This window comes from Argopecten irradians, chromosome 10 (genome assembly GCF_041381155.1).
Source record: "Argopecten irradians isolate NY chromosome 10, Ai_NY, whole genome shotgun sequence".
NCBI classification, from domain to species: Eukaryota; Metazoa; Mollusca; class Bivalvia; order Pectinida; family Pectinidae; genus Argopecten; species Argopecten irradians.
Genome location: NC_091143.1, coordinates 17626021 through 17644595, shown reverse-complemented (window position 1 = coordinate 17644595; position 18575 = coordinate 17626021). Strand labels below are relative to the sequence as shown.

The window sequence follows — 18575 nt, the reverse complement described above, 5'->3', positions numbered from 1 at the left end:
TTCATTACTTTCTGAGAAAAAGCGGTAACAAACTTTAACTATCAAAATTCCAAGATGGCCGCCGGTCGGCCATCTTGTAGACCGATCAGTCTCAAATTGCAATATGCACAACTAGGGCCCTAGGGGAACCTACATATGAAATTTGAGAAAGATCCCTTCAGTACTTTCTGGAAAAAAACGGTAACAAACTTTAACTATCAAAATCCAAGATGGCGGGCTGTCGGCCATCTTGTTGACCGATCAGTCTCAAACCTTTTTTCACAACTAGGGGCTAAGGGGAACCTACGTTTGGAATTTGAGAGAGATCCCTTCAATTCTTTCTGAGAAATAGTGGTAAAAAAATTACAACTACCAAAATCCAAGATGGCCGCCGGTCGGCCAACTTGTTGACCGATCAGTCTCAAATTGCAATATGCACAACTAGGGCCCTAGGGGAACCTACATATGAAATTTGAGAAAGATCCCTTCAGTCCTTTCTGAGAAATAGCGGTAACAAACTTTAACTATCAAAATCCAAGATGGCCGCCGGTCGGCCATCTTGTTGACCGATCAGTCTCAAATTGCAATATGCACAACTAGGGCCCTAGGGGAACCTACATATGAAATTTGAGAAAGATCCCTTCAGTCCTTTCTGAGAAATAGCGGTAACAAACTTTAACTATCAAAATCCGAATTCACGGAATCTTTGGTGTTGATGATCCATCCTTCTTCATACTTGTATCAAAATCCAAGATGGCGCCCGGTCGGCCATCTTGTTGACCGATCAGTCTCAAATTGCAACATGCACAACTAGGGCCCTAGGGGAACCTACTTATGAAATTTGAGAAAGATCCCTTCAACACTTTCAGAGAAATAGCGGTAACAAACTTTAACTATCAAAATCCAAGATGGCCGCCGGTCGGCCATCTTGTTGATCGATCAGTCTCAAATTGCAATATGCATCTTTTATTCACAACTAGGGTCATAGGGGAACCTACATATGAAATTTGAGAAAAATCCCTTTTGTGCTTTCTAAGAAATAGCGGTTACAAGAATTGTTAACGGACTGACGGACGGACGGACCACTGACGAAAGGCGATTTGAATCGTCCACCATCTGATGATGGTGGGCTAAAAACCCAATCTTCAAAATTCAATCCTATATACTGACAGCTTCAGCTTGCGGTCGCCATTTTTTATACATATGAGGACGGGAATCATGGGTAATCACTATGACGCTTTGAAGTAAGCTCATGATATAATTGAGCGGTTCAAACGCTCTTGTGATCTGACAAACGTAATCTTCATCCGGCAGACGCTCAATGCTAAGGTAGCAGTGTACAGTAGATTTGAAAAATTCAGCAAAATAATGTGCAGGCTTTAATCATGTACACACAGTTTTTTAACCTTAAACAACACCCATATAAAAGTATATATATTTTTAATCTACACAACATTTGCAATTGTCATGCAGAGTTCATTTTTGGAGAGGTCTGCATTTTGTTGTTTTGTGAGCCTGTAAAAACCATGGTAACCAAATTTTTTTTCTTTGAAAAATTGCAAAAAAAATGGCATTTTCAACCCAAAATTACACCCCCTCTACTAGAAATTTTTTTTCTTGAATACAGTTTAAAATCAAGCATCACTGTCGTGATAGCGGAACTGAGCCTATTTCGACATAGGTATATTATTAAACTTTTGAGCAATCTTACCTCGTACCGTGGCTATCAATTTCTGCTGCTACAGAATTGAGTTTTTCCGTCTTAGACGCACATTCGGATACCCCCTAAACCATTAATCTCGAACCCATTTTGTTGAATTTCTTTATGCAAATGTGAAGCCTGCATATAAGTCTCTAGATTGAATTCACCAATTTTAGCACATATACATTTTTTAATCTTTCATGCATATAATAAAACAGGGGCTTTCTGCTTAATAAAAATCTCACCCATGGCCATTCGGTCTAACTGTACACTGCTACCTATCTGCTCTTTATTTGCAAACGTTCAAGTGATTTAGATCACCTTCCAATATAATCAGCTAACCAAAAACGGAATATCTGTTACGGAAATAAAATTTCTTCATTCTCTTATGGGTGTTTCCTTCTCAAATGCGGGCTTTGGGACAAGGTTAGAGCGTGAATATATGAATAAGAAATAAACAGGAAATTCGGCTCAGTTATTTCCATAAATTGCACTTTTGCTACCATCTGGGATGGTTTTGCTACCGTCTGGGATGGTAGTTATGCTACCGTCTGGGATGGTAGTTATTATAATCGATCGCTTTCCCTGCCATGTTGTTGGGATTTCACATGGTTAATATGACTGAAAGCAAAGCCTAAAAAGGGCGCAGCCAGATGCTTTAATATGAATCATGCACGGGCATAGGAAGGGCGAAGCTCTATACTTGTTTATTTTATTTTCTATTTCATGTAGAAGACATTTTGTTAATAGTCATACTTTTTTCTGAAATTAGGTAGTGTTATATGGCCGACCGAGTTATAGACCTTGACACAGTATATATACATTGTGTGTATATATTAGAGAGAGAGAGAGAAAATGTCAAATGCCTGTGGTCTTACTTTCTGAATGTGCTGCCAATTTCATGAGCTGTAGTATTTTTTAACGAAAATTTTAAGAAATTTCTTCGAAGTCATCCGTCCTTAAAGCAGGTAATAAACGTTGTGAAATTTAATCAATTTTACATTGGTGTTTAATATGGTTTTAATCCCGGTTCATAATAGTCGTCTCGCGTGGTGTGTTAGTAATGTTAAGAGACAGTGACGAAACCTTTTCACTTATAAATCCTTGGCAAATGCATACAATATATCATTCATTTGACAAAATGTTTCAGTATATAATAGCACTCTATTCTACTCTTATTCCAAATAGCATTTACATGATTTAATCTGTGTGCAATCGAACGCGACAACAACAAAGGTACCATTTTTGTCATGGTGCTATTTCAGTCGACACCGTCTTTATCTTCGGGCTTCTCGACGTTTTTAAAACATCCGATGTGTCCCGGATCTATTTGCACTTTGGCCAACGACAAGCATGTAAGCGAAATTACTAAATCAATTAGCGTTGATATTGGTGAAACTCGACAACATGTCTACAAATCCAGATCTCGCAACACAGATCATCAAATTCGGGGGTCAAGCAAATGGCAGAGACAAGCTATTCAGGTACAGTTAACTCCAGATTAATCTAAACCATAAAACATACCGGTACATTTTTTCTGTTGACAGATCACGGATCCAATTAATGCATTTTGATTGTGTGTTTATCACTCTGACACGGTCGGTATGATTATATTTGTTTTAATGTGTTTTGAACCAATAACCAGAATAAATTTCACATCAGAATCATTGTTTTTCCTGCTGTACATTATACAGACTGAGAGATATAAATTATTAAAAGTAACAAATAACTCGCTGTTACATGTGCACTAAGGATTACATTACTGAATCAATGTTAGAGGAGTAGGACGATGAGACACTTTTGATCATTACAGTAGATATTGCCCATCAGAAGTTTCCCAATATCGACGTCTGATATTATTGGATTAATTAATGCTTACATGTACCTAAATAGATAATATACGTCCTTTATATGGCTACAATGAATGGAGATATGCAAGTGTCTAATACTATCATTTTGTCAAGACCAGTACACTGTACTATTCTCTAGATCTAGTAGTATTACAGGGTCACATGTGATGATCAACTTATTATCAAAGGAAGTAACATGCCCAAAAATGTTAATACATAAAATATTAATTGAAATGTTTAATATTTTGAAAACAATTAAGAGCAAATTATAAGAAACCATATTTATTTTGCACAGAGTGAGTCATAACGCTACATCAGAAACATATATACATAGAGATTGGCAACTTCACCAATTTTACGATAGGCAGATGTACCTCTCTATGTCCCTAGGGGCTTTTACATGAACTCTTAAATAGTTAAATACAGCAGAATAACTTTGATATGTTATAAAAGTTAAGTAATTTTCAGATGGTTTGAGTACGATTTTGGAAAGAAAAAATAATATTTTAACTTATATGTTAATAAAACAAAATGCACTTCCGGTTTTGAATGCCTGATTTTCGAAAAACCAGGTGAAAATTGCTCATATTGATACTTTCAAAAATTATATTAAATAACATCAATTGGGAAAACTGATCACATCAAACCATGATATAATGTTTAAACTTTGTGTTGATGCAAAAGTATCATGTTTAAAAGAATACACTTAAATGTAGTTAGCCAAGGGGAAATGCCTATAAACTGGAGGTCCCTCTGCCTGTCAACATAGACAAAGAAGGAGTTTCCAATCTCTATGTATATATGTTTCTGGCTACATCAATAAATTATGTATCAGTTGATTTATAACAGGATCCTGGTGACTCTGGAATATTAAAATGATCTTGACTACATTTTACTTTGTTTTGAGAAAATTGTTGAGTTTCACACTAGGGGAGATAATCCATTAAGTTAACAAATGTAAAATTTAGCTGGGGACCTGGGTTAATTGTTTTAGGAGCTGAGGGCTCCTTGTTAACCAGAGGGACTGATAGTGACAGTATTACACATACAGTTATATCCCATTTATGTACTAACTTGAACTTTCATTACTGAAAGACTCCATTTAATTCATAGTATTTTATAGGTCCAGGCATAGGTACAGTATTTAGCACGCTTGTCAAAGACCCACTATAGACTTATATCTCTATATATATAGTCTATAGAGGGTCTTTGACCAGCGTGCTAAATACCTATGGTCCAGGTCCTGACCTCCATGCAAGTGATTTAACTTTAATATGTACATGACAGTTGACATCCAGTCATTGTTAGCAAATAAGACCATTGCTCATGAGATTAAAAAGAAAATGATTCCATTTACATATACCTGGTGATTAGCTTTAAACTCTTATTTTTGGTGATGAAGAACAATCTAGGGAAAAATACACTTTCTTGTTTAGTACCCCAGAATCAAACACATTTACTATCCTACTTTGTACAAGCCTCTCCGATCCACTACTTTTACAGTATAAACATAAAATTACCTTTGAATTTAAATACTCAGATTATTCAAAGTTTAACAAACTCTGTTCCAGCCTGCTTTTAATTATCGCAGTTTCAATATTTTTATCCCCCGCCCAACGAAGTTGGCGGGAGATATACAAATGGGTTCCGTCCGTCCGTCCGTACGAATGGTTTCCGGAGCATAACTCTAAAACCAGCAGAGATATTTCCATGAAACTTCATAGACACATTGTTCTTATGGTCTAGTAGTGCCTGCTGCTATTTTTAGGTTTTCATTTTTTGCACTTTTTCCGTAACCATGGAAACATTGCTGAAAATATCATATTTTTGTACCAGGTTCGTTTCCGCCGCATAACTGGAAAACCGGTTGAGATATATGCACGGAACTCCATAGGCACATTAGTCTTATGGTCTAGTAGTGCCTTTTGCTATTTTAAGGTTTTCACTTTTTGTACTTTTTTCTGTAACCATGGAAACATTGCTGAAAATGGCAGATTTTTGTGTAAGAATCGTTTCCGGAGCACAACTCTAAAACCAGCAGAGATATATATTTCCATGAAACTTCATAGACACATTGTTCTTATGGTCTAGTAGTGCCTTTTGCTATTTTTAGGTTTTCACTTCTTGTGCTTTTTTTCTGTAACCATAGAAACATTGCTGAAAATATCATATTTTTGTAGCAGGTTCATTTCTGGAGCATAACTCTAAAACCAGCAGAGATATTTCCACGAAACTTCATAGACACATCCTTTTTATGGTCTAGTAGTACCTTTTGCTATTTTTAGGTTTTCATTTTTTGCACTTTTTCCGTTACTATGGAAACATTGCTGAAAATATTATGGTAAATGGTAAATGTTACTTTGCAAAACTCCACCCATCTTTGTGTATATAGTCTAATATAAATGTCAAGGCTGTATACCTGATTCAACAACTGCAGCCCCGCTCTACTTGAATTATACTCCATCTTTCTTTAGCTCAACTTCCTTTTTCCTGTTTTTTTTTTTCCATACACATAAGTCTCCACAATCAAACTTACTTCAGCTTTGATATCTCCATTGGCGGGGGATCTGAATGACTATGTCCGTGTTTTTCTTAAAACATAAAATCATTACATTCAAATGTCATATCAAATTTATTTGTTGCGCTATTCCAATTAACATCTGTGATAAAGTTAAAAAAAACTCCAAAAAACTGAAACATGTCTCGATTTAGGTACATCAGCCTATTTGTTGACCCTTTGACAGAGATGATCTGTGACATTTGTAGACTGACTGACCTAAAACAACATGACCTGATAAGGCCCAGGTAAATAGGCCTCTCGATAGATTTGTGTAGTTGGGAAAGGTGAGAAATGATAACCATCAGTCAATGAACACTCGGTGATATACCCAATATCATGATAGCAACTGAAAATACATTTATATATAAAAAAATAAAATAAATGAAAAGCCAAGTTCAACTATATAACAAAGTTTTAGTGGCTGTGGATACTGTAACAAAATTCTCTATTCCTGTTTTTTGTTTACTGAAAAATAAAAAGTGGAAAAGCTGTTATGTACCAGTATATTAAATTTTAATTACATTGAAACCTTTTAAGCTTAAAGTTGGTTTTACTTAAATCTAGAATTATTAAAGCAAGAATTTGATATTAGTGTATTTGAATATCCGGTACATGTATTATATTATATGTATGTTGTAAAAAAAAATAGTCACAACCACAAAAAACCCTTTTAATTGAAACAGGAAGCCTGTCAGTTTGAATTATTTGAGTTTGAGATTATACATGTGGTGGGCTGAGGTATAAGTAAGGCAGGTACACATTGACAGGTCAAAATCTAGGACGCTTAAGGTGAATATTAATTTCTGTTTATGTGATAACCATCCTTGATAGCTGACAGAGGATGGACTTTGTACCTTAATTGAGCAAAGCACTATCGTAATGATATATTCAAATTATGATCAATATACAATGTAGAAATGTTTGAACATTTTAAATACTTGAGTACCAAACTACACTTTGGGGTGACAGCTAAAGGTATGAATGATCCTAAACCTAAGGACAAATAGTTTTTAATAGTATTTTACCCTAATTAATACTCCTTAAATTATGCAGATAAAAATAGTCGATGGAACAAAACTTAGCAATAGGCAGAATCATATAGGCAGTAAACCAACTGAATGACAATTATAGGAAGATGAAAAGACAAACCTTGTGGGTGAATGTCCAGTTGGCTTTTAATATAAAAGGATGAATGACATTCATCTTCCATAATTCCCAACTGTATGCAGTTCAATGCTTAAAGTTGTATTGCTGTTAATTTCACTGTAACGATATGTAACTAAACATTTGATATTCAAAAACATGTAACTTGATGATTTAGCTCCCAAAAAGCTTATGTCGGCCTATAAGAGAGCCGAAATCTAGGAATCATATATTCCTGGTTTTGAATAAGGCGCCTTCAATCACCGCCATGTTCAGTGACTTGGGTTTTGTCAATTCCTAATCGTATCACGTGACTGACGTTCGACACAACCTGCATGTGGTGAGCCAGGTAACTAGCATAAGCACACATGTGTTTGTTTACGTTTTCCTTCTGGCCTATATGAGCAAATCATGCTGGTATATGTCCACAGATTGAGTATTTGAAACATCCAATTTACACATTACCGTAAATTTGTTGTATAATATGATAGATTCTGAATTTAGAGGAAGCTTTCCTTAATGCCCAAAGCTGATGATAGCATGTAAAGCAAAGATTGATTTAAAAAACCAACAGATAATAAGTTTTCCCTTTGATTTCAGACTCATCCAGTATGGCAGTAAGTTGGTATGGTGGCACCTCCACAACAATGCCAGAGGTCCGGAGATGGTGCAAAAACTCAAGAAACTCGAGTCCTCCCTCAGCATGACCAGAAAATGTGAGCATTAAAAATGAATAACACAATTTTGAAAAATTAGTGGAATGACTTAAAACATGGTCCGAGACCCACATGTGATCGCACTACACACTACACTTATCAAGTGATGGGTGTAGCATATAGTGTAGTGCGATCACTCGTGGGTCTCCAACGATGGACTTAAAAGAATGGACTTCTAACTGAAGAATGTGACTCATATATTTTAGATACATATATATGAGTTCTTGCTTCTTAGTACTACAAACAAATAAAAAGTAAGGAAAATTTGTAGCAAGTTGGAAGGAACCTGAATGGCTTTGGTCTCATTCCAGGATCAGAAATAGCAGTAAAAGTGAGTCCCCACTCACATAGTCCTGTGTTGTACACAGTACAATATTGGTGCTGGTTTAATTATTTGGTTTGATTAGTTAAGTCCTATTAACAGCCAGAGTCATTTAAGGACATGTCAGGTTTATAGGTGGAGGAAAGTCAGAGTACCCGGAGAAAAAAACGCCGACCTGCAGTCATTACCAGGCAAATGTCCTACATGAGATTTGAAGTCACAACTCAGAGTTGGAGGACTTTGATAAAATCTTAGCCACTCTGCCACTGCGTCCTTTGTTGCGTAATAAGACCTCTTTATAACACGCTTTCATCCAGAACAACAACCGTGTATATTATTATTTTTGCACTAGTCCTGTACTAAAAATTGTTAAATCATAACTACATTTGTATATTGACAATGCTGTTTATCTGTTACAGTGTTGCGGATGGGTAAGAGTTTGGACTTTATCATGGCTGCCCTGAAGAGCGTCCACATCAAGGACACAGCTCTTAGACTGACCATTACGATGTCCAAGCTGAATCAGGCCTGCTTCCTGCTGTTTGACCACATCATATATGCCCACAATGTTGGACTTATCAATACGGACAAAAAGAAATGGTCAGAGATATCAGCCAGATTCTGGGTGGTCAGTCTGATTCTGAATCTGGCCAGAAATGCATACGACCTAATGAACATTATACAAGAGGAGCTGAGACAAAGACAATCACGCGAGGCAAAGCACGGTCAACAAGTAAATGGAGACTCAAATCATAACAGGACAACCTATTCACAAGACACAAATATAGTGGTGAAAATTATAATGCAGAATAAACCAGTGGTACTGGATCTGGTTAAGAACTTAGCGGACCTTGTCCTACCTTTGTCTACGTTAGGAAAAGTGAACGCTTCCGCGGGCACGCAGGGATTCCTGGGACTAATATCCTCGGCAGCTGGGATGGCAACTGTCTGGGACTCATCACTCAAACTTGTTCCATAACGTGAGACTAAATCTAGGAAATTCATATAAGTATTTATATACCAGATTTGATATACCTTTTTTGTATACAAAAAGGATAATGGTATGCATCAAGATAAAACAGTTTCCATTTCTATTAATTGTATAAATCTTAACAGGTACTCGGTTTTGTGAAAGAAACTTTGCATGCATGAAATGAAATGAAATCACAATATAGGGAGTTATGTCCCATTTTACTTTTTTTTTTAATGAGTTATGCCCCTTTCTGGGTTTTTTAAATCACGTCTTTTAATTTATTAAAAAACTAAAGGTTTGATTAAATCTATTATTGCCCTTTATTTGTAGGTTTTTAATATGTTTTTATTTAATCAATTAATAATGTAAAACTGGAGCTGAAAGATCATAATTACTAAATTAGTATATTTTATTCAGGGTTTCTGAGCTTAAATTTGAATTTTTCTCTCTTTTTTGTTTTGTTTGTTTTATATTAACATTTAACATTCCAAAATTAGGCAAGATCTATGATTGGATATATTTTAAACCTCTAAGTTTTAAATCAATATTAAATTAACATTTTTTTAAATGTCAAACTGAATGTTATATGTATGAAAACTAACACATAGAAGAGTGCCGATTGGAGTTATTTCCCTTTGTATCGCTTTGTCATGTACTGACAATGAAACCAGGGAAGTAACTCTGATATATTGGAATGCTATTAGAGCATCAGAAGTACTTATCTGCAACTTTTAATTTTGTGATATTGTTGAAAATGACTGCGAGTCCAGATTGAATGTAATATTGAGGTCATGGTAGAAAATTTACCAGTTTTACGGTATCTATGAAATATGAAAACTATCTGTCGAGAGAGTGTGACATTATAATCTATTCATTCCCCAGGCAAGTGATGTTATAATGACATTAAGACAGACACTTGCATGTGTTTAAACATGTGTAACAAAGTGTGATAAATACCTTCCATAATCATAAGTGCCTTTTTATAAATTACTTAATGCTAAGTTACACATATGTCCTTTTAATTTGTGTGTTGAACTCCTATCTAATAAAAAAACATAAGATTTAGTAATATTTATAGTAGAATTTGTATAAAAGTGATTTTTTTCTAGTCCACAATTGAAATCATGTTATTATCTTGTATGCATGTACATTCTAAGTAATGTCTATGAGAAAGTATTACCTTCTGTATTCCTTGATAATTGCTCATATATATTTATGGCATCAGCTTCTATTCATATCAACAGATAAAAATGCTATTAAATGCTCTAAAATGCTATTGATATAATTCCCTGTTTAACCATATTGTATTTAGTTAATTAAAAAATTAATAACTTCATTTCATTTCAAAATCCTTTATTAAATCATATAACCTCTCTATATAAGTGGCCAATAGGATGTTGAGTACTATATAACAATCAGGACATCCTTCTGGTGACTGTGGCATCCCTATTTTTGCAGAGATTGTATGTCACCATAATATAAAGTGGGATTATTCTTACTCAAACAAATGTTTTTTCATCTCTTATCGAGCATATTTATGTTTGAAATAAAGTGAAAGAATTTGTCATAACTGCAATAAGTATGTCACTGTGACCTTGAACTTACACCCAATGTCAAATCTTATTTGGGTAACAAATTTTGAACGAATTACAGATAAGGATACAAATTTAAGCAATGTGTAGTGCAATGATTACTGATTACTTGTAGGTTTAATATTTTTGTCTTATCCCAAAAGGTCAGGAATGGCTCTCAAAGTGATGGAAAATGTTAAAATAAATAAAGGAGAGAATTGTTTTTTTGTAAATGACAACAGTGAGCTTTATTTTTATTGTCATTATTTTGTTGATAATTTACTACTTGTGTATACAGTATACCCTGTCATTGGTGATATTAGTCATGGGGAAAATCTCATATTTATATAAACTCATTTCTGTACAAACCCTGAAATAAATTATGTTATCCAGTACATATATTATTGAAGACTTTTCATAACACCAGTAGATGAAAATAGCTATATCTGTGATTGTTAATTGTGTTTCTCTTTCTATATTGTATACTCTTTATATCTTTACATGTAGTAGGCAGAAATTAAAGATGACGTCATACTTGATTGATTTAATCAGTTACTTAGTGGACTTTACCTATAACACATAAAATAAGTAAAAAATTGTACTATAAATCTCTAAAATGAGTGAACTCTTTACTCTTGATTATGTGTCCAATTGTATGTCTATGATATATTTATAATGTATTTACCCAGTATTCCTTTAATTTTGATAAAAGATGATCTCAGTTGTTATTTAATTATTTCATGTTGAATTAAGATTATGAATATTTTACTCCTGAAATGCCTTTAGTTTAATTATGACATTGTCCAGGGGTGGATGGAACAACAGTGATAGTAACCATTGGGATATGAAGGATGACAATTAATGTGTCAGTAGTTTACCTAATGCTATGTTTTGTTTTACAATCATTCCCTGTCAATCTGTTAAGAAGATTATGACTGTGTAGTGTGCTATGAAAGCCTTTACCATCTGTTGTGACACGTGACTTATATCCCTCTGTTGATGACATGCTAATTACATGTATAATCATGCATGTAAATACACTAGCATATTATGTATCATACTATGTACATGTTTATTTATAAAGATTTTACATGCGGATTAATACTTTGTTAAGCTGTATAAAATCCCTATAAAATGGTCACTGAATATATACAAAAATGCAGAAACCGTATTTGATCCGATAAGTACTTTGGATGCTTGAAATTCAGAAAATTGAATGGGGTGTTTTGTTGGGGCTATATTTTGAAATTTCACAAAATTATTGCACAAATTCAAGAAATGAAATAAGGAAACTGTGGTGCTCATATTTTCAGCCTGCATTTAATAAAGATTTAAATTCATGGTAAATGAACTAGATAACTTGAAAAGGGGAAAAACATTTGGGGCCGCGGTGTCCAAGTGGTTAAGATGTCATGACATATTATCACAAACCCTCCACCTCTGGGTCGCGAGTTCGAATCCTATGTGAGGCAGTTGCCAGGTAATGACCGTAGGTCGGTTGTTTTTCTCCAGGTACTCCAGCTTTCCTCAAGGAACAAACCTGGCGCGTCCTTACATAACCCTGGCTGTTAAAGGCCCACTACCTTTCCGAAACGGGTTTTATTTTTTAAAATGGGAATGTAAAACAAGAATGATAGTTTGGTAGAGTTGTAAAAGTTATTAACTTTCTGTTAATACTGCATGTATCATCACCTATTGAACAATATCATTGAAACAAATAAAATATTAATTTTTATAACGTGGGTCGTCTTATGTTTTCCGCCGTCGTCCTAAATACCATGCGGTCACTGCAACAAACGGCAAAACAGCAAAATGATATCTTTTAGAAACCTTTAAGGTTAGCTCCGGAAAGGTAGTGGGCCTTTAATAGGATGTTAAACTAATAAAACTCAAAACCTGAACAGAAAGGGTGGGGGGGGCAATTGATAGGGTTGGCAGGGGAGCTTATTGTAAATTAAATATGGTAATGCATTTTTTGTACGCTCGGACTTGATGTGTGGTGCAAGAGTTGCCCGCAATGTCATAGTAACATATCAAATTAATATACAATCATGTATGCAAAACTTCAGATAATTCAAAAATTGAAAAAAATAAAACAATTAGGAGTGAAAATAATTGTGTTTTTTATTTGTTTATGGCAAGAATATTGTATTTTGTCAATATACTTTATTCAGATATACCCATTATCTGAAATACAACAGACTGTACATAAAATACTGCAATATCTTTATATAAAAGTACACTAGTAAGTATATTTATCATCATTAAAACAATAATTAAACAACAATTAATAAAATCATCAAATTGCTATTTGATACTGTATATAAAATATTTGAATGTGCTTTCTTTTTTGGTTATGAGCTTTGATACCATTTCATGGATAGAAATATTTGTGGTTCGCTGATGGAGAAATTTAGTGACAAAAATAGCTGATGGATGGATTTAGTGACAAAATATAAAAATAAAATTCATTATTTATATATTCATGGTTTCCATACCAACCAAGAAAACAATAAAACTTTTTACACAACAAACATTTGATGTTATACAGCTTAATACAAATACTGGCAATTACGTAAAAATTAATGCTTGAATATAGAATTAATTAATCCCTGATTATACATGTATAGCTGAAGTTTTTATGGTACAGTGTACAAGTAAATATAAACTGACAAAAAAATTAACTTGTTTTTCAAAATTGATCATTTGAAGTTACTTTCAGATAACAATTATAAGACAAAAATTATGGCATCAAATTAGAACCAATCAAAATTAGAAAATGATAAAATTTTAAAAGAAAGAAATCCCGATAATCATGAACAAACCATGTAAAACGGGCAAGCAAATATATGTAGGCAAGAAAACTCTATATTTTAAATTTTAAACAAGGATTAAAGCTAAAATTAAATGAATAAAACCTTTAAAACAAGCAAATTAAGGTGTTCAATTCTTAATTGTGGACAAATAATTTATAACAGACTACCTACCTACGTACAGTCAAGTTCCTGGTGAGTGGTTCATGAATATTGGCCTAGAATGTGTCACCTCTATTGTAAAGGGGACTGACACTAGAACGTCGGACACCAGTCAAGCCATTTAGCCACAATCAAGGAGAAATTACAGTCAATCTTCATTATTTCTTATAAATTCACTGGGTTCAATTGCTATTTGAACACATGTATATTTATTTAAGATACTGTTTAATTGATTAATTTCGCAGGAATGGTATTTCAATAAGTTCATGGGTTATTGATATGGTCACAAAAATTTGATCTGTGAAATATTATGAAATAAATGAATGAAATCAATACCTATGTAGCCTGATAGCAAAATTTGGATTGAATGAAATCTATGTTTTTCTCATTTGAGGTTCAAATCGCAAATTATAAATGTTTTAGCTGCAAAATAGCTCGTGATGTCAATGTGAATTTTGCTTGAACCAATGGATACCTGTTAATTTCAATCTGTTCAATATGAAGGCCTTGAAATCTCTTTATACACTAATTACAAAAGAATACAATAGTGTTTATTAAAACTACAAATAAGGGTGGGATATCTGAGCTTATAGATGATCAAATTGCCGATTGCGTCTATTTCGTAAATTATACTTCCTGGATTCGGAGCTGACTCCTCCAGAAGAAATTTTGTCATACAGCAGTCCTTTGTCTGGAGTAAGCTCTAAAGCTGATCTGCCATTACTGGTCTCCGCTACAACTACGGCTACATGTTTGGTTGTCATGGTTACACATCTGTATGCATAAAGGTGATGTACGATGAAGAGTGTCCCGTTGATGATCCAAAACACGATGTGATTACCAGGGGGAAGTCGTGAGGCGGCTCGTGTGGACGGATGAAGGGAGGCCCCAATAAGGGAAAACTGACCCTATGGACAGGAAAAATAAATAGATAAAAAGGAGGCCAAAAAGGGGAAAACTAGATCTCATTGACAACAAAGTAGAGACGCAAGACACTGCTATGACCACTTGTACAAACCATTGCAAGAGATTTAAATCCTTCCTCTGAAAATTGCCACCCATAAGTAAATACAATGTATCTTGCAAAAATAAAAAAATGATTTTCAGTATTAATAAGAGACATTACTATTTAATTCTACAAAACAGATGTAGACAGTTTTTTTATACAAATATTCTTTATCTGGAAATGAACAGCATCAAACACAACTTGAAAGACAAACTGTTACTTCAGTAACATATATCACTGAGCACACGACAGAGAAAGGTACCTGGTGAATTAAAATAAGTATTTACTGCTGAATAAGTGAAATGTTTTAAAACTTACCTCTCCTACTGCTCCGGCCATTATCAGTGACCAGTCTATCACCCAGGTTTGACCACTCGGGTACAGCAGATCTAAGATCACCATCACATAGTAGGGAATATAGTAGAAGAAGTAGAGCAGCATCTAAGGAGGAACAAGACGAGGTGTGAAGCATGATTTAGGTGTTTATTAGCCTACCATCATCAGATGGTGAGCTATTCAATTCGCTTTTCGTCCGTGATCCGTCCGTCCGTCTTTCCGTCCGTTAACAATTCTTGTTACCGCTATATCTCATAAAGTACTGAAGATATCTTTCTCAAATTTCACATGTAGGTTCCCCTAGGGGTCTAGTTGTGCATATTGTACTTTTGGACCAATCAGTCAACAAGATGGCTGTCAGGCCGCCATCTTTGATTTTGATAGTTAAAGTTTGTTACCGCTATATCTCATAAAGTACTGAAGATATCTTTCTCAAATTTCACATGTAGGTTCCCCTAGGGGTCTAGTTGTGCATATTGCATTTTGGGACCAATCGGTCAACAAGATGGCCGACAGGCCGCCATCTTGAATTTTGACAATTGAAGTTTGTTACTGCTATTTCTCAAAAAGTGCTGAAGGGATCTGTGTCAAATTGCATATACAGGTTCCCCTAGGGGTCTAGTTGTGCAAATTGCATTTTGGGACCAATCTGTCAACAAGATGGCTGACAGGCCGCCATCTTGGATTTTGATAGTTAAATTTGTTATCCCTATTTCTCAGAAAGTGCTGAAGGGATTCCTCTCAAATTTCACATGTAGGTTACCCTAGGGCTCTAGTTATGCATATTGAATTTTGGTACCGATCGGTGAACAAGAGGGCTGAAAGGACACCATATTGGATTTTGACAATTAAAGTTTGTTACAGCTATTTCTCAGAAAGTATTGAAGGGATCTGTGTCAAATTGCATGTGCAGGTTCCCCAAGGGGTTTAGTTGTGCATATCGCATTTTCAGACTAATCGATGAACAAGATGGCCAACAGGACGCCATCTTGGATTTTAATAGTTAAAGTTTGTTATCGCTATTTCTTTTGAAGGGATTCTTCTCAAATTTCACATGTAGGTTCCCCTAAGGCCCTAGTTGTGCATATTGCATCTTGGGATTGATCGATCAACAATATGGCCGACAGGCCGCCATCTTGGATTTTGACAATTGAAGTTTGTTACCGCTATTTCTCAAAAAGTAATGAAGGGAGTTGTATCAAATTTCATGTGCAGGTTCCCCTAGGTCCCTGGTTATGCATATTGCATTTTGGTACCGATCGATGAACAAGATGGCCGACAGGCCGCCATCTTGAATTTTGACAATTGAAGTTTGTTACTGCTATTTCTCAAAAAGTACTGAAGGGATCTGTGTCAAATTGCATGTGCAGGTTCCCCTAGGTCCCTGGTTATGCATATTGCATTTTGGTACCGATCGATACAAGATGGCCGACAGGCTGCAATCTTGAATTTGGACAGTTGAAGCTTGTTACCACTATTTCTCAGAAAGTACTTAAGTGATATGTCTCAAAATTTATATGTAAGTTCCACTAGGACCTCAGTTGTGCATATTGCATTTTCGAACTGATCGTCAAAAAGATGGCCCACAGGTAGTCATCATGGATTTTGATAATTGAAGTTTGTTACTGTTGTGTATCTCAGAAAGTACTCAAAGGATCTTTCTAAAATTTCATATGTAGTAATATGCAGTGACAGTTTGAAAAGCAGAGAAAAGATCCCTCTTTCGTTTGTCAGACATAGATCATTCTTTGGAGGGGTGCCAAGATCCCTCTGGGACCTCTTGTATATCAATTATGGACCTTTGTTGAGGTCAATATGGTGTGTAACTGCCAAAGAGCAAAGGTCAAGGTAATTCATTTTAGCTTTTAGACTCTATCAGGGTAGGGATCAAAATGGCAATAGCATCAATATCATTTGATATGCATATGAACTACAAGAATAGAAATTGTCTTAGCACACAGTCTTGAGGAACTCCATGTTGGGATACAGTGAGTTCACAAGCGCAATATCACAATACATGCACAATACCGGGTATAATAATATTAACTCAATGTTTCTAAAATGGAAAAAACAAAGCCGAAAATATATGCAATATATACATTCACCTCAAATGTGACTACCTGGTATGTAATAGCCAATGAAAAGAGTAGAAAATCAGAGCATACCTCCTTGTATAATTTTGGTGATATAGCTACCAAAGTAAAATTTGTTGACCTACCTGTGCTTTAGGGAATGCCACATCATCTACAAGGTAGGGCTCCTGCTCCCGTATATATGTTTTGGCTACTTCAGATGAACTCTCTAACACTGCCTGTAACATCGACATATAGGAACTCATCCTCATACAAATAACAGTAAAAACAATTCTCCTTAAGAGGTCAACAGTTAATTCTTGTCAATCAAACATTTTCCTTTAAAATTTAATCTTCTTTCTATTACAATCATTTGCAGAGAGCTGTAAGGTGACCAAGTGGTAAAGATGTCTTGATAAGCATATTACTTCTAGTCCTCCACTTCTGGGTTACTTGCTTGAAACTCATGTTGGACACTTTCTAGGAACTGTTGTTCTTTGGGTACATGAACTGGTCAGAACTACAAGTTTTCTCAAATTCCTAGCCCGGGCATACTCATAAACATTAATCCTGGTTGTTATTCCTTGAAGATTTGTTTGTTTAATCCTACTGTGTATACTAACTGAGCAGAGTATTAATACAAATAAATATTCTGATTCTGTCTCAGCTAGGGATCAAACAAGGGACCTTTGGCTTACAAGTCTAATACTCACCTGATCAAGCCAAAGAGAATATCTCTCCAGCATTGAGGTATAATGCACCTATATTTTAGTACTCAATACTCCTCCAGAAATAACTCATTTTCGAGATCCCTAGGGTCAAAAGAATATCCTCTAAGTACATACTGTATTTGATCCAATATGTGTCCTGGGTGCTTAAAATAAAAGGGCGCTTAATAGGACCAAATTTGGGCTAACATTTCATAAAATTATTGCACAGAGAATAACTTCAATAAGCCATAAATCAATTTTTGAAAGAAATCAAATGGAGAAACCTACAGTTTTCATAGTTTCAGTCTGCATTTAATTAAGGAATGACTTTTATACTTCAAGCCGTGTTATTTATTATAAACAAACATTACACAGCACAGGGTTTGCAACAATGATTTCATATCGAAGGATTGTTGTAATAGGTAACCCAAATTATGACTTTTTTTTGACAAAAGTATCTGGCCGATGATTTATAAGCCCAAAAGTCACTGAGCAAAGCAAAGATGATACACTTGCAAGCAGCCATGTTTAGTCTTTCTAACAAGAAAATCACTATATAAATATATCTGGAAACATCGCAATATTTCTGTTGTAATTTATATGAATATTAATGCTAACTTATTTTCTTTTCTTTTTAAAGAGACATTGGTGAAATTGATA

At 34.8% G+C, this 18575-nt stretch overlaps 2 protein-coding genes across 2 annotated transcripts; one reads left to right on the top strand and one right to left on the bottom strand.

Moving 5' to 3' along the window:
• Positions 1-2972: 2972 nt before the first annotated feature.
• On the top strand, positions 2973-12554 carry LOC138333293 (peroxisomal membrane protein 11B-like). The gene is made up of 3 exons (XM_069281580.1): positions 2973-3165; positions 7835-7950; positions 8692-12554. The coding sequence occupies exons 1-3, from the start codon at positions 3089-3091 to the stop codon at positions 9249-9251; spliced, it is 753 nt and encodes a 250-aa protein (XP_069137681.1). The 5' UTR covers positions 2973-3088; the 3' UTR covers positions 9252-12554.
• LOC138333294 (transmembrane 6 superfamily member 2-like) lies at positions 10582-18108 on the bottom strand. The gene is made up of 3 exons (XM_069281581.1): positions 17352-18108; positions 15116-15238; positions 10582-14699 (listed from the first exon to the last, which is right to left on the bottom strand). The coding sequence occupies exons 1-3, from the start codon at positions 17475-17477 to the stop codon at positions 14379-14381; spliced, it is 570 nt and encodes a 189-aa protein (XP_069137682.1). The 5' UTR covers positions 17478-18108; the 3' UTR covers positions 10582-14378.
• Between the last annotated feature and the right edge of the window lie 467 nt (positions 18109-18575).